This window comes from Andrographis paniculata, unplaced genomic scaffold (genome assembly GCF_009805555.1).
Source record: "Andrographis paniculata isolate CXL003 unplaced genomic scaffold, ASM980555v1 Contig65END, whole genome shotgun sequence".
Lineage (NCBI taxonomy): Eukaryota > Viridiplantae > Streptophyta > Magnoliopsida > Lamiales > Acanthaceae > Andrographis > Andrographis paniculata.
This window is the reverse complement of record NW_026137601.1, coordinates 4,187,947-4,201,950: the sequence shown is the minus strand read 5'-3', so window position 1 is coordinate 4,201,950 and position 14,004 is coordinate 4,187,947. Positions and strand designations below refer to the sequence as shown.

At 34.0% G+C, this 14,004-nt stretch overlaps 1 protein-coding gene across 1 annotated transcript; it reads left to right on the top strand.

Annotated features, from left to right (window-relative positions):
- The first annotated feature begins 204 nt into the window (after positions 1-204).
- LOC127262396 (uncharacterized) lies at positions 205-13,447 on the top strand. Its single transcript, XM_051291051.1, has 23 exons — positions 205-542; positions 675-782; positions 1,630-1,778; positions 2,769-2,850; positions 3,067-3,491; positions 4,621-5,053; positions 5,148-5,371; positions 5,867-6,062; positions 6,224-6,369; positions 6,449-6,623; positions 6,717-6,770; positions 7,906-8,085; positions 8,575-8,687; positions 9,272-9,448; positions 10,587-10,644; positions 10,985-11,044; positions 11,333-11,374; positions 11,458-11,588; positions 11,722-11,857; positions 11,952-12,029; positions 12,445-12,561; positions 12,795-12,857; positions 12,944-13,447. The coding sequence occupies exons 1-23, from the start codon at positions 396-398 to the stop codon at positions 13,019-13,021; spliced, it is 3,372 nt and encodes a 1,123-aa protein (XP_051147008.1). The 5' UTR covers positions 205-395; the 3' UTR covers positions 13,022-13,447.
- Positions 13,448-14,004: the final 557 nt, after the last annotated feature.

The following is a 14,004-nucleotide window of genomic DNA, read 5'->3' as shown; positions in this document are numbered from 1 at the left end:
TTATTATTATGTTAATTTTAATTTATATATAATATAATATATATATATATATATATATATTTTAAAATTCAGCCCAACTTCCCTGTTTACCAAATTGGGCCTTTAAAGGTCCACGAGATCAAAATTTGTTGGGCGAAATATCGAATATGTCATAATTTAGTAGAGTCAAGTGCAAATAAGGAATTGATGGAGGATTGTTAGTGTTCTTTGAAAGTATAATCAGATCTTCTGTTCCACGGTTGCATCTTACTTCGTTCGACCAAGATCCTCCGATCCGATTCCATTTTCGGAGCCCTGAATTTGTTGTTCAGCTCTCAAATCCATCGAATCTGCAGTGAAGTTCGCAGTGAAATTTTCGCTTGGTGTACACGTTCATACGCGCACGGTACTCGAAGATGTATATGGCGTATGGATGGCCGCAGGTCATCCCTCTGGAATCACCGAGCTGCCCATCCACGCAGCAGATCGTGTATCTGAAAGTCGTCAATCGTGTGCTCCTTGTCGTGGCTCCCACTCACCTCGAGCTCTGGTCTTCTTCTCAGGTTTGTATGCGGGCATTGGCGAATTGTCGGCAGTTTTTATGAAATTTGTGTTTTGCAGGTGATTTGGGGAAATACGGTGTTGAGTTACGATTTATTTAATTTTCGTTCGTTTCTGTGGGCTTTGATTGGCAGCATAGAGTGAGATTGGGGAAGTACAAGAGAAATGTCGATTCGATTAGGAGCGAGGGGGAGAATTTACATGCGATTTGGAGCCCCGACACAAAGCTCATTGCTGTTCTTGTAAGTGTTCGAGTTTTTCTGAGCAGATACTATGCAATTTCCCTTAAATGCCATAACATGAAGCAACTTATTTAGTATTAATATGCATAGTTACATTATAGAAGCATAAGAGCAGTATAACACTTGGTTTCACCATGTCTGATATACTACGGGGTATAGAGAGCTCAATGAACTGTCGGCGACAATGGAAGCTGGGGGCACCTGGTTTCACCTCAACAGCTTTGTCCTGAGCTTTACGGGATTTACTTACTAAACTAACATAATAAGTATGGCTGTAACTTCTGCATGGTGAGCTAGCTTAACCAAGAGAGTGGATATGGAAAACCGCAATGCATCCCAGAGATCCTTATTGAGCTAAAGTATGAAGTTTGATAAAGATCAGAAACTCCTAACCCTCTTGTTGACTTTGGGTTGGAAATAAATGAGATGTACTGGGCTCGACATCGTTCTAGATTCAATTAGTAGAGTAGCTGTTAGTTTGTGCTATCTTTTTATGTGTTCTTTAATTTTCTTGTCAAATAACTAATTCCTGAGTAGAAGTTTTTCCATAGCACTTATTACTTTATCGAGTATTGGGATTCTTTTGCTACACTAATATAGCAATAAATTTATTGTCTAATAATGTTGTATTTTTAATGCATTGTTGAGCATTTGGTAATTTTGGTACTATAGTAGCAAATAGTTTGAATTGAATGATCATAGTGGACAGTACATGTTCAAGACGCGTCACATGTTTCTCTTAGTTAGTTTTGTATGCTTATATATACATAGAGTATAAAATGCATTTAATTGGTGAGTCAATGTTTCTATATGACTTCTGGTGATTTATGGTTGCGCCTATTTGCAGACAACATCCTTCTACCTTCATATTTTTAAAGTTCAATTCACTGAAAAGAATATACATATTGGTGGGAAGCAACCAACTGGTCTATCCTTCGCGAACATAACTCTACTGCTGAGTGAGCAAGTCCCATTTGCAAATGATAGTTTGACAGTGTAAGCATTCATTTTTATGTACTCTTTTGTAAAGAAACTCATTTGTCGCATTATATACATGTTTTGATGGAGATACACTACTAGCTCAGTTATTTATGAGTCTTCTCTGTCTTCTTGTAGTTGTTTCGTCTATGTTTTTTTATTACTATTTTACAATATTTTAAACATTTAATGCTGAAGGGGCATGCTAAAGATACATTTTTCTCCTTGGGTTATAAGTGTAGAAATGTTTGGATAAATTTAATTTAAGGAAGTTCTCTCTGTGATTCTTTAACAGAAGCATGCTGTAGATTCAGAATATAGAATCTATGATGTCTGTGTACCCTTAGGGGCACAGGGCATATGCTTGGAGATGAAAGAGCTCCCTTATTGTTTCTATCTTTCCAAGCATGATATTTAGCATCACTTCAGCTTTGATGCATTGTGTCTTTGATACAATAGAGCTAAATGCATCTTGAATGATTGTTAAATATATCTGACTGAAAGTTCTGCCTGTTTGATGATTACTTTAGTTGTGAAAACTAGAGAAATATTTGTAAGATCTTGATTAGTTGATGAAATTTATTCTTAGCAACATTGAAACATCATGTGAAACCTGCAATTTCCGAGTCGTTGTATATCTCCTACCTTTAGTTTTTGTTTTGTTTTTTTCTTTTTTACCTCTGAATCCGTTATTCACTTTAATGAGGAAGGGAAGTTGTTTGTATTAAACCCTTTTAAGTTCTCTTCTTTTTGTGCATAAAATAATACGTCTAAGTCTTGTAATCGAGATACCTTATTTTCGTTATGTAATTTGATATGATTGTTATAACCTTGGAGATAAGAGTTTGCTGTTGATTAGGTTTATCATTTGCTGAAAGTTTGACTATTTTGAACATTTATCTTAATGTGAATTTTATTTTGTTTTTCCTCATATACAGAGTGGTACTTAGCTTTGCCTTGGTTTTCTACCTTAATGTTTCATTCAGTGTATCTTTTTTTGGATGGCAGGAGCAACTTCATTTGTGATAACAAACACATGCTAATTGGACTCTCTGACGGATCACTGTATAATATATCTTGGAAGGGTGAGGTATGCTCTTTGTCGTAAGAATGTCCTTGGTTATTGTTTGTTGGATATTAAACAAAATGTGTAGGTGCTTTTTTTTCCTTTTTTCCTTTTTTCCTTAATTTTCTCAGTGTCATTTAAATTTAGAAATACCTTCCTGCCTCAAAGAATGTTTTGCTGTTATAGATACATTAAAACTTTCCATTGGAGACTTGACTGATTTCCTTCATCTGTATACAGTTTTTTGGTGCATTTTTTCTTGATCGGAGGCAGAGTGACAACATTGGTACTCATAAATATCCTCATCACCTGAGCAATGGTGTGGCTTCTTGCACAACAAAAGGTATTGATGGGTCCAACCATACGAATGATGCTCACATTCGGGCTTCAGCAGTTGTCCATCTTGAATTTTCGATTCTGTTGCGGTTGCTTTTTGTGCTTTTTTCTGATGGAGAACTCATCCAGTGTTCTGTGAGCAAGAAAGGTCTAAAGTACACTGAATCGATTATTGTTGAAAGAAAGCTGGCTTCTACGGATGTTGTATGTGCATCAGTGGCCCCAGATCAACAGATTCTTGCTGTTGGAACCCAGAAAGGTGCTGTTGAGCTATATGACCTTGTGGATTCTGGGGGGCTTATTCGCACTGTATCATTGCATGATTGGGGGTAAGCTGTTTCCATCCTGAGAAACTTCTGAAGTAGTAAAACTTTGTGGACATCAAGTATCACTCACTCTAGTCGTGTTTGGGATTTGAAATTTTCTTCTACATGGAAAATAAACTCTGGATGTGATGTTTTAGTGGAAATAGGTTTTTGGATGTGATAATTTTTGGATAAAAAGTAGGGTTGTGTTCTTTTGTGGGTTTTACTAAATTCAGATTCTTTTTTCCCTAAAAAAATATCAAATCAAACACTTACTTTTCTTTTTTTATATTATACTACAAAATTATTTTACATTCAAAACATCATATCAACCTCTATTTATATCACATCAAACAACTATTCAAATTCAACTTTTTACTATTCAAAACTCCAAACCCAAAAACTAAAACCCACAAACAAACACACCCTAGGTGTTTTATGTGATTTCCTTTAGGGTGAATATTATATTATAAATTGCATAGATCAAACAAGATTGATCACTCAGACAAACACAATCTCGTTTTTGGATGTGATATTTTTGGATAAAAAGTAGGTGTTGTATGTGATTTCTTTTAGGGGGAATATTATACTATAAATTGCATAGATCAAACAAGATATCACTCAGACAAACACAATCTCGTTTTCCAGTTGCATAGGGTTTAGAGGCTTAATTTGCTTCCCTAACTATTTTTTGGAAAAGTTGTGCTTATGTATAAGCAATTTAAGGGCAGTTACGTCTGTTCGCCTTGGTTGAGAATTTTGTAGTTGGAAAGAGAGAAAAAAAAAAAAAAAACAAAAAACTGTCTATTAGATGACAGTATATGGACAGTTGGGTTCTTCAGCCTTGGTGGCATTTAAAATAGGGGATCGCATCTTACACAATGTATGATGACATAAACATGGGATCTGGTGGTAGGTTGGCCTCCTTTTATTCAAGGGAAATCTATACCTGCCGTACTATAGAGAGATTGGCGAGGTGGATGAATGATGAACTTCTTTATCAATTAGCTGCTGAAAGCTAATGTGTAGGAAACACTTCTATAGCTTATTTAAAGGTCATTTTGCAAGTTTCGTGTAATTTGCATTGGTTAACCTTTTATCGTTTTTTACTTAACATCATCATCTTACTGATCCCACCTTGGATTTAATTCAGATATTCTGTGGAAGATACTGGTGCTGTCAACTATATTGCTTGGACGCCAGATAATTCTGCTTTTGCAGTTGGATTGAAGTTAAGAGGGCTTACAGTATGGTCCGTTTCTGGCTGTCGCTTGATGTCTACAATTCGCCAGATAGGTTTGAGTTCTGTTTCTTCTCCTGTGGGTAAGCCAAACCCGGATATCAAGTATGAGCCCATGATGGGTGGTGCCTCACTGTTACACTGGGATGAGTATGGATACAGGCTTTATGCTATTGAAGAAGGATCTTCTGAGAGAATTATTTCCTTTTCTTTTGGAAAATGCTGTCTCAATAGAGGTGTTTCTGGTACAACCTATGTACGCCAAGTTATCTATGGCGAAGACCGTTTACTTATTGTACAGTCAGAAGATACTGATGAACTGAAGATCTTGCACCTCAATCTTCCAGTTATGTACAACACACATTTTTTATGAAATTTTTTTGGTGTTCCCCTTTCTTCTACTTTTAAGCCTATGACTGATAGACTTTGGAATATTACAGGTATCTTATATATCCCAAAACTGGCCTATTCTGCATGTTGCTGCTAGTAGGGATGGAATGTATCTGGCAGTTGCTGGGCGTCATGGTTTAATCTTATACGACATAAGGTTGAAGCGTTGGAGAGTGTTTGGAGATGTCACTCAGGAACAACAAATCCAGTGCAGGGGATTGTTGTGGCTGGGGAAAATTGTGGTGGTGTGCAATTATGTGGATTCTTCTGACGCGTGAGAATTGAATCTTATTAATCTTCTTGTATTAGTTTCGTAGTTGTGTTCTGAAGTAAATAAGCCATTGGTAATAAAAGATATACAGTCTAATAGTAACTGGACACCACGTGAAGTTGGCTGTTGTCAAATTGTCTTTCAACGTCATGTTGTGGTGTGCCTTGGTTACGTTGTGGTGATGGAAATGGATTTTGTAAGAAAAAATTAGTGGATCAGCAAATTTCTTGCAAGATTTTTACGTGTGAAGCAGAAAGTGGCTTGCCATATTACTCTGGGTATTGGATGATTGTTGTTCCTCATATGTATGTTGAAATTAGGATTATTGCTTTTAAGGCAAAGGTTTGATGAACCCTTAGATTGGAATAATACCAAGATCTTTGGCCCATTTCACTGCTGCTTGCATAACATTTATGCTATTTCTGTGATGCACAGGAAAACTCTAATTTTCAGATTTCCTGTTAAGCTGGTTTTTACTGTAATTATTTATGGTTTCAGATATGAATTGCTTTTCTATCCAAGATATCATCTTGATCAAAGTTCTTTACTTTGTCGGAAGCCGCTAGTCACAAAGCCAATGGTCATGGATGTTTATCAGGACTATCTGCTAGTAACTTATCGGCCATTTGATGTCCACATATACCATGTGAAAATAACTGGTGAATTGTCTCCTTCGAGTGCTCCAGATTTACAGGTATGAAATGCCTCTAGTATGATATAATATCCTCATACATTTTTTTTATTCTTTTTTCTGAACTTTTCTTTAATGGTGGAGCACAATTATAGATTTATAATTTAGAACCAGAGTATAATGATATATTCTTCATTCATTTTAAGTGATAAAATGACAAACAGCTTTCTACAGTACGAGAGCTTTCAATCATGACGGCAAAGAGCCACCCAGCTTCGATGCGTTTTATCCCTGATCAGCTTCAACAGGAACGCAAGCTGAAGAGTGATCTTTCTTCAACATCTATTTTGTTAAACCGAGAACCTGCTCGGTATGGTCTGATATTTGTTTATTATCTGATTAGTTAGGATCATGCATTTGGTTGGTGATTGGCTGGTGTAAACCCTCAGGTGCTTAATATTGCGGATGAACGGAGAGCTTTCACTCCTTGATTTGGATGATGGGCGTGAAAGGGAGCTTACTGACTCTGTGGAGTTATTCTGGGTTACATGTGGTCAGTCAGAGGAGAAAACAAGTTTGATTGAGGAGGTTTCCTGGTTAGACTATGGCCATCGAGGGATGCAGGTAAAAATTACCCTAGCCATTACGCCTTTTAAATAAATTTTGGGTTATTCTCTTCACATGCCTAATATAAAACTGATTGAAGCTCATTTACAGGTATGGTATCCATCCCCAGGTGTTGATTCATTTAAGCAGGAAGATTTTTTACAGGTATTATTATATTTTATTTATGCCTCATATATTGTAAACTCTCCCTTTTATTGTGCTACTCATGTAGGATCCCCCACAAGAGGAACCTCAAAATGCCGCCTTTTAGTAGTTCCCCACCCCCTGCCTCCCCTTCCCCGCAGCTTGTAGGAGGAATTGAGTTTTACTGAATATAAAATAAGTTATCTTCCTATTGGTTGAATTGGTAATTAATAGGAGTGACTATCATCCATGTGTGAGAATCTGTTCACCTTGTTGTTGAGGGGTCGATTTGAAGAAATTAAGTTATAAATAAATTTAAAATGATTGTTATTCTTCTCAATGTTGGTGAGAGCGTTATTTAACATGGTATTAGAGGGAAATGGAGTTGCGTTATTAACAAATTAAGATTTGATTTATTTTTGTTTATATGATTCGAAACTATTCGGTCTGAAATTTTATAATTACAAATTTAAATAATAATTTTAAAACAACTTGATAAAAATATACACATATCTACTATTTATTATTTTTTCAAATTAAAACAAGATTTTCTTGTTTTAACAAAAATAAAAATATCACTGTATAGATATAGTTTTAATTATATTATATATTTATTTATATAAAATATAAAATTAATATTATAAATAAATTTAGTTTCATTTATTTATTTTGGAAAATACATATATATAGTATATTTTATAATATGTATATATTTTTTAATTAACGAATTAAATATTTACAAATATCTAATCAAATATTAAGATTTCATATTTATATTTGATTCATATTTGAATGGAATTGAATATTTGTATTCGAATTCAAATCATAAAATTTCGAATACGAATATCAAAATTCGAATCGAACAAAATTATTTGATTAATTTACAAGTTGCGTACATGCAAAGTCAAAACTGTTAACTAAAACTATTTTAATGATTTGAAGTGGTGTTGAACAATTAATCATGGTACTGCATTTCCTTCTATCAATCATTGTAGAACTTCATTTCATGTTCAACTGATTTAGCTAGAATTTTGAGGACATAAAGTAGAATATGTAGTTTTTACTCTGATATGAAGGATATATATACATGCACATTTATTTATTTATCTATAAGATCCATAATTGGTATTTGACTTATTTTTTTTCATGTGATAAGTTGGATCCAGAGCTTGAATTCGACCGTGAGGTGTATCCCCTTGGTCTGCTTCCAAATGCTGGTGTAGTAGTTGGTGTTTCCCAAAGATTGTCATTTTCGGCATGTACGGAATTCCCATGTTTTGAGCCTTCTCCTCAAGCACAGACTATATTACATTGCCTTCTTCGGCATCTTCTCCAGGTACCATAGTGAACTATATCTGGCTGTCAATTATTAAACTGGTTGACTTTACTCTATGTGCATAGCTCATTGACTGTTTTGTTTTATGACAAATCTGTATGTTCGTATGCATAACACTATGTCATCATGGATCCTTGAAGACTGACATGACATTCCTCGCTTTCATATCTCAAAGCAGGGATAAGTAGTTTTGATATGGTTACTGAATGCTTGTTTTTCACAACTTGTGTGTTCGTGATGCCTGAAATAATAATAATAATCACTATGTGAAACCAACATATTTGCTCCAATTGACTGATTTGCACACTAACACTTCAACAAGAGGCAAATACAAGAACTAGTTTTTAGTCACTTTTAAACTATTATGCCAAAAAAAGTTCCACCTCTTGTAAAATGCCAATGTCTGTCTCTCTTCTCTCCTCGTCCCCCCACTCCCCACTCTCTCTCTCAACCAAACGTGCACACAGTTTCTGATTATGGGTTTTTCAGAGGGACAAGAGGGAAGAAGCTCTACGGTTGGCACAATTATCTGCAGAGAAGCCGCACTTTTCTCATTGCATGGAGTGGCTTCTGTTTACAGTTTTCGATGCTGAAATTTCAAGGTAATTCTTATTAGGAGCATTTTGTTAATTAACAGCACACTTGCACTCTATTCTTAATTGAACTGTGCTTCTTATGCCAAAACAGAAGCAAGAAACTGTTACAACTTTCCTATCAGCAGTACTCATTTTTTTCTTTCTCTTTGTTGAAGTGGTGGGGGTTGGATTATATATGCATACTATGATTTTATTTCTTTGCATTTGATCAGAAGTTAGATCAGTTTATAAGTGAACTGTACTAAGGTTATACATGAAGGACGTAAACAATTGCTTTGGTGCTCGTAGTAGATTTATTGGCCACCGTTTGTCTTTAGATAACTTGGTTGGTGTTTTCTAGGAAGCACATGCTCTTGTCTATATATTTTATTTGATCACCATAATGATTAGTTCGTTACTATTAACAAAAATCTTTATAACTTTATCATCCCTACCACAGCTTTTGCTCTATACAATGGGTGTCTATATGTTCTTTCTCTGGCAGATATGTTATATACAGGAATTTTTATTGTTTTTTTTTTTTTTTTAATGGTAGCTTTCATGGTTTTTACCTTTCTCTAGCACTTACTATATCCAGTCATTCTTTGCAGCCAAAGTTCAAGCAAAAACCAGGCAGCAGTAGCTAATCATGGAACCTCTCTGTTGGATAAGACGTGTGATCTAATCAGAAACTTTCCTGAGTATTACGATGTAGTTGTTAGTGTGGCAAGGAAAACTGATGGCCGGCATTGGGCAGATTTATTTTCTGCTGCAGGGAGATCAACAGAGTATGAGACTTCTCTTAACTAAATTTTTAGACTCATTCCAAGAAAAAAAACAAATTAGAAAGCCAAAAGTTGCAAGATTTGATTTATATAAAGTATAACCAAAATTTTTTAAATTGTTATGGTAACAATGATGTGATTGGTCCTATTGTTTTGAACGACATTGATGATTCCAATGAGTGGTTAATTAAAGAAGTTGATAATTGTGGAGGATAAGTTAGTCTTTGACAAGATAATTTGACTAGGGGAGTTGTTGATGCTACTGAAGCTAACGGGCCTACTTTCTACACTAGGATGTAAACATCAATACATCTATGAAAAAGAAAGTTATAGGTACTTCTGACTCTAAAAAATGAGATGATATTATGTAAGGTGTTGAACATACAATAGAATAAATGGATGAAAATGAAAGAGGAGGAAGAATATTCAGACAAGTAATTATGCAGGATACGAAAATGAGGAAGAAAATTCTTATTTGAATTTGAGTAGTTTTGATATATATCTATCATACAATAGTGATCTAATTGTTTTTGCTTATAATATCTAACAGTTATGATCATATCTTTTATTTTTTGGATATTTTATTGGTTTGAATGATGATTATGAGATTAATTTATAGGTTTTTTTTATGTATTTTTGTTGTAATTTTGTATATATAATAATTTATATATATATATTCTTAAATATTTAAATAGCGGTCATACCGTTATCTGCTATCCTACTATAGCATTTTAGATATTGACCGCTATGCATTTATCCGTGATTGACAACTATGGTAAGATTTTGGTTTTTGGTGTTGGTTTTGAATTGAAATAGTTGTTTGATGTGATATAAATATATATTGATGTAATGTTTTGATTTTAGTGTAATAAAATAAATAAAATGAGTGTTTGATTTGATTTTTTTTTTTAAGGAAAAAAAAATAGTAAAATCAGGGATAAAATCCCACAAGTAAAAAGAGTACTTGTATCAATTCTGTAAAATACCCATTAACTTAATTTAGTATCACCACTGGAAAGGTTGATAATTGCGGCTGTAAGGTTGCAAATTTTATTATCTATTTTAGCATTCACTTTTTTCTAGTTAAAATGAAACTTTGTTGGAGTTGCCTTCTTATGATAAATCAATATTTTGCTTTCAGGTTGTTTGAAGAGTGTTTCCAGCAAAGATGGTACCAAACTGCAGCCTGCTATATACTTGTAAGTGCATATTAGTTGCATAATCTTTACTTTTCTCTCCCCCCCCCCCCCCCACCCACCCCCCCCCCCCCCCCCCAAAAAAAAAAATTGTTGTGTGGAATCTACACATTTTGGTACATCAATGATCAATGGTTCAGATTACCGCACAAAAGGAAGTCCCTGCCTTTGATTTTCTTGTTATTTAGTTTAACTAGTTAATCTGCTGCTGTAAAATTAGGTCCAGGGTGTTCATAGTATACCAGCAGTATATACTAGGAAAAGAGTGAAACTTCTGGGAAACATCTTATTCCTGCCGAAAATTTATTTTGCTGATTCTGGTCTGTTGTTTATGTTGCCTCAGGTCATTGCTAAGCTTGAAGGTCCGGCTGTGAGTCAATATTGTGCCCTTCGTTTGTTACAGGTTTATGGCTTCTTTCTCTCCGCATATAGTGGCATGAAGATGCTGCATTATTATTTAAAGTTCCAGGATTGCTTGAAACGCAGTATGATTGGCTTTCTTCATAATTAAAGCACCCCTTTGTAATAGTATTTAGGTTATTATGATTTTATGATGTCAAAAAGCTTTTCTAAGCATATTTTATAGATATTGAGTATAAACCTTTAACAAGCATATTTTCATAAGTTCTATTATTTCTCTGAAGACGTGTTTGATGCCATAATTTGACCAGGACTTATATCAATTTTTCAGGCTACTCTAGATGAGTCTCTATACGAACTTGCTGGAGAGCTGGTATGCGTCCCTTCACTGAATGCACAATTTTTCTTGTTTCCATGCTTATTTCATTTTTTTCTTCATTGTTTTTCTGCAATCAGGTGAGATTTCTTCTAAGATCTGGAAGAGAGTACGAACCCGCCAACACAGATTCTGAGAGAGACTCCCCTAGATTCTTGGGATATTTTATTTTTCCTTCCAGCTTTAGGAAACAACCCCAGGATGCAAAAAGGTGAATTTAGGCTATCTCAGCTATTATTGTGAATTTTCTATTAAACTTATTTACTTCTCTTTGATCATTTCACTTATATTTTGAGCAACCTTGCTGATGCATGTACACATTTTTTTTTTTAATTGTTCGGCAGCCCCTCGTTCAAAGAGCAGAGTGCACATATTACATCAGTAAAAAATATATTAGAAAACCATGCCAGCTATTTGATGTCTGGGAAGGAGCTTTCCAAGCTTGTAGCATTTGTCAAAGGCACACAATTTGATTTGGCGGTATGATCAACTGCTGCTTTAAGTATATTAAATCTTAAAATTGTTGTATTTCTACGCCTTTTGGGATTTGTGAACTTGTTAAAATTTATTACAGGAATATCTTCAGCGGGAACAGTTTGGAAGTGCTCGATTGGAGAATTTTGCATCGGGGCTTGAAATGATTGGGCAGAAGGTGATTTTGGCATAGCATTCACATATTTTAGTTTACTATTGTAGGGTGCTTTTGTCGTGCGAAATTCTAAAGAGTAAAGTACGCCTCCTGCTAACTAGTGTCCCAATACTGTCTTGTTACCTCAACTCATCTCTATATGAGCCCTAGCTGATTAAAGAACGATTTCAGCTTTCCATGTGATCTAATGCTCGTGATGCATGGAAGAAACTATAGCTGTTTCTGATTACCCTGGTTATTCTTCTGGATGAGATTTCGGCTTATTTATTGAATTATCACAGATGTATGGATGTAATTAGTCATTCTGTCTGAAATATGATTACATATTAGTTGGACTTATATCGATTCAAATGAATCGTACTACCCAAAGTTTCCTACAATTCATTGATTTTTATTATAATATTTTTTTTCCGTGTAGCTTCATATGGGAACATTGCAAAGTCGTTTGGACGCAGAGTTTCTCTTGGCTCATATGTGCTCAGTCAAGTTTAAGGAATGGATAGTTGTCTTGGCGACACTTCTGAGGCGCTCAGAGGTATGATGACCATTTGTATAATTTGATCTCAACTTGTATCAAGGGTTGTGTAAATGCCCTCTGCTATGAATTTTCAAATCACAACTAAAATAAGTAATTGGAGGCGTGATATAATTCAGTCATTCTACTAAAAAACATTGTATATTTATTTGGTTTGTATCCATTCTTGCGCTTACCGGCAGAAAGTAGAACCCTCAATCAATATTGATCTCACTTGTCCTGTGTCTCTTCAGGTCCTTTTCGATTTATTCAGGCATGATTTACGACTATGGAAAGCATACAGCATCACCATACAAGTAAGGATAACCGATTTGGTCGAATCGCTCAAATAATTTTGTTCCCGGCAAACCTGACCTTGCTTTAATACAATATTGTGGTGCAGGCACACGAAGCCTTTGCCGAATACCATGACTTGCTCAAAGAGTTGGAAGAAAAGCTTTCGTCTCTTAATGCAGGATGAACCTGAGTATTGCCTCTTGTTCACCTTCGAATTTGTCATAGGCAAGCTCGAAATTCTGGAGCCAGATAAGTATTTGTTGCTGTGTGTTTAGGCAAAACTTTGTTTTGTTCTTTAAGAATCACATCAAGTTGTTTTTTTTTTTTTTTGGAATTTAGATTTAGGTTAATGGTAAAAATAGATGTGCATATATATATATATATATCTATAATAAATGTGTTTGCTCTAGTTATTATCTTTTGACCAAAAAATATATATACAAAAGTTGTTGAGAGCAATTTATGTAATGATTAATTTGTTTTGCATTTTGTTAGTGATTTGATGGATGGATGCGGGTGTGTTTGTTTGGGGATTTAGATTTTGAATTGAGATTTAAATAATAAAAATTTTGAATTTGAATAGTTGTATGATGTGATATAAATAAGTGTCGACCTTAATGTTTTGAATGTAAAATTAATTTTTGATGTTTTGAATGTAAAATTAATTTTTAGTTGGAATTTGTTCAATTTGTTTTATGAGCATTATGGGATTGCTTACTACTGAATCTTTATGTATTTATTTTTTTTATTAATATGTTTTAAAATGTTACTCCCCATCCCATTTAATTTGGCTTTTTTTTATTTTTGCATGTCACATAATGTCTTTTTTTTTTTAAATATAAATTTATTTTTTATAGTATTTTAAAATTCATAATTTATAATTTTTTTATTATAAATAAACTATTTAGTCATTTTAATCTATAATTATTTTTATTAAATTATAATTATTTTTTTAATATATTTTAAATATGTTTTTTAATATTTACTAATTACACTATTTCTAAAATTTCGTGCTCCAGCTGATGTGGACAAATTAGGGATAAAGTACTGTATAAATATTAATTTTTATTATATTTAATGATTATTTTATCCCAAAAACAATAAAACATTTATATAAATAGTACAAAATAAACATTCACACAAGCAAACAGAAAAAAAAATAAAATA

Excerpts from the sequence above, each read along its gene's own strand:
- LOC127262396 (XM_051291051.1), top strand. The coding sequence starts at position 396 with ATGTATATGGCGTATGGATGGCCGCAGGTCATCCCTCTGGAATCACCG. Across the intron at positions 6,624-6,716 it reads ATGGCCATCGAGGGATGCAG|GTATGGTATCCATCCCCAGG; the intron begins GTAAAAATTACC and ends GCTCATTTACAG. Across the intron at positions 12,562-12,794 it reads CACTTCTGAGGCGCTCAGAG|GTCCTTTTCGATTTATTCAG; the intron begins GTATGATGACCA and ends GTGTCTCTTCAG.